Consider the following 2,108-nt stretch of genomic DNA (forward strand, 5'->3'; position numbering starts at 1 on the left):
TAAGTTGTCCCCTACTCACTCACCAAGCTGGGGTCAATACACACATTAAATTTTGGACACTTGAAAGCTGGGATAAGTACGACGTCAAATTTGAAGGAAACTGAGAGAAGCTGACTTAGACTTTTCTTTTCTACCCTTCTTGGTCAACACTGTAATAGTATCTCATCATAATTTGTATATTATAGTAGAGTGGATAGCTAGTACCAATAATAACACCAGTATAATAAACAAATTAATAAAATGGTTAAAAAAATTGCTACTTACAAGATGTAACTTGGGCAATATAACTATATAAGGCTATTAAATAGCGGCTCTCAGCCACTCGTAATAATCCTTGTCACCCCAAACAAATTACTAAACGGCAATGATGATAACAAATTCTCTGCATTATCTTTTTGTACTTCTTGGAGCTCTTTCTTTCCTAGCACCGGTCCTAGGGCAGGATCCATCATCAGGTTCGGTAATTTATTACAGGGTAAAATATATGATGAGTTCTATGGTATTTTTTATTATAGTGTTTAAAAGTTTTATTTTATTTTAATTTTGTTTTAAAATTTATTTATTTGTACTAAATATATTTTTAATGATTAATTTTTTTTTAAAAATTAGAACCAATTCAATAATTACTACATAAAAATAATTTTTAACACAAACAAATTAAACATAATTATCATGTGTTATTATTGGATTAGTCTTAAATTTTTTAAAAATTTAGCTGTTAAAAATATAATTAATGCAAATCGAAAATTTTTAAAAACAAAATTAAAATGGAATAAAATTTAGAGATGTTTTAAAAAAAATTTATCAAAATTTTTAAAAAAATATGCTTTAATTTTTATTAAATTTTGAAAGATTTATTTACCTTGTGCATTTAGAGCACATATTATTACAACTGTTTTGCTATGGTGTCTCGTAAGGACATAAATTAAGCATTTTATAAAAGGAAATATTTTAATGCTATTTATATTATTTTGTAAAATAGCATTAAAACATTTTTTGTGGTATGTTTAATCTATATCCTTTGATACCATAGCAAAATCTAAATTATAAAATTAAAAAAAATTTATTGAAAATATAAAAAATCTAAATTTTTAATGTATTTATTTTATATTTATTAAATGAAAATATTTAAAAAAATTTATTAACAATAAATTTATAATGTATCCTTAAAATATATGTTAGCTAAATCCAATTTTAAATAATTATTTTAAGTTTTGTAATTTTTTAATCTAATAAAGTCTCATTAATGGTTTTTATCAGGATTTATTAGTATAGATTGTGGACAACCTGAAAATATCAGCTACATCGAAAAAAATACAGAAATCAATTACATTTCAGATGTCAATTTTATTGATTCCGGTGTGAGTAAAAGCGTATCGCCTCAAGATAAAAATTCTCATCAACCACAATTTAATTACCTAAGGAGCTTCTCTAATGGTGTCAGAAACTGTTACAAAATAAATGTAACAAGTGGTGCTGATTATTTAATTAGAGCTAGTTTCTTGTATGGAAACTATGATGGTCTTAATAAGCTCCCACAATTTGAACTTCATCTTGGACCAAATGTGTGGAAAACAGTAAAATTCACAAATTCATCAATCAGCGTAAACTATGAGATAATCCACTCTCCACCGCAGAACCATATACATCTCTGTCTCGCTAACACGGACAATGGAACACCGTTTATTTCGGTAATAGAATTGAGGCCTTTGCCGAATGATACTTATAGCATTAGCATAAAGTCAGTTGGATCATTGGCACGTTTGGTGAGACTAGATCTCGGCTCCATCACCAACCTTTGTATCAGGTTAGTCCATTCAATCAAATCATTATCCACCGTTTTAATTTTTATTTGGTGAATACTGCTGTGCTCTTGAAATTGTGTGTAATTTACTATAAAAGATAAATTGATAATATTTAATAAATTTTAAATATTTTATTTTTTTTAAATATTTTATTTTTTATTTTTAAAAGTAAGTTAAGTAATTTAAATACTATAATAAAAAATATCATAGAATTTGTCTTTTTATTTGAGTGACACACTACTGTTCTCCAATTGCGAGGAAAAAGAAAGAAAATAAAAAGTTTAAGAAAAAGAGAAAGAAGGG

General features: G+C 26.1%; 1 protein-coding gene across 1 annotated transcript in view; it reads left to right on the top strand.

Annotated features, from left to right (window-relative positions):
• Window positions 1-364: 364 nt before the first annotated feature.
• LOC107463858 (LRR receptor-like serine/threonine-protein kinase IOS1) overlaps window positions 365-2,108 on the top strand; it is a 10,595-nt gene continuing 8,851 nt past the window's right edge. The window contains exons 1-2 of the mRNA XM_052254131.1: window positions 365-455; window positions 1,261-1,807. Of these exons, the coding sequence (XP_052110091.1) occupies window positions 365-455; window positions 1,261-1,807 (638 nt within the window). The remainder of the gene's footprint in view (window positions 456-1,260; window positions 1,808-2,108) is intronic.

Source organism: Arachis duranensis, chromosome 9, assembly GCF_000817695.3.
Source record: "Arachis duranensis cultivar V14167 chromosome 9, aradu.V14167.gnm2.J7QH, whole genome shotgun sequence".
Classification (NCBI taxonomy): Eukaryota; Viridiplantae; Streptophyta; class Magnoliopsida; order Fabales; family Fabaceae; genus Arachis; species Arachis duranensis.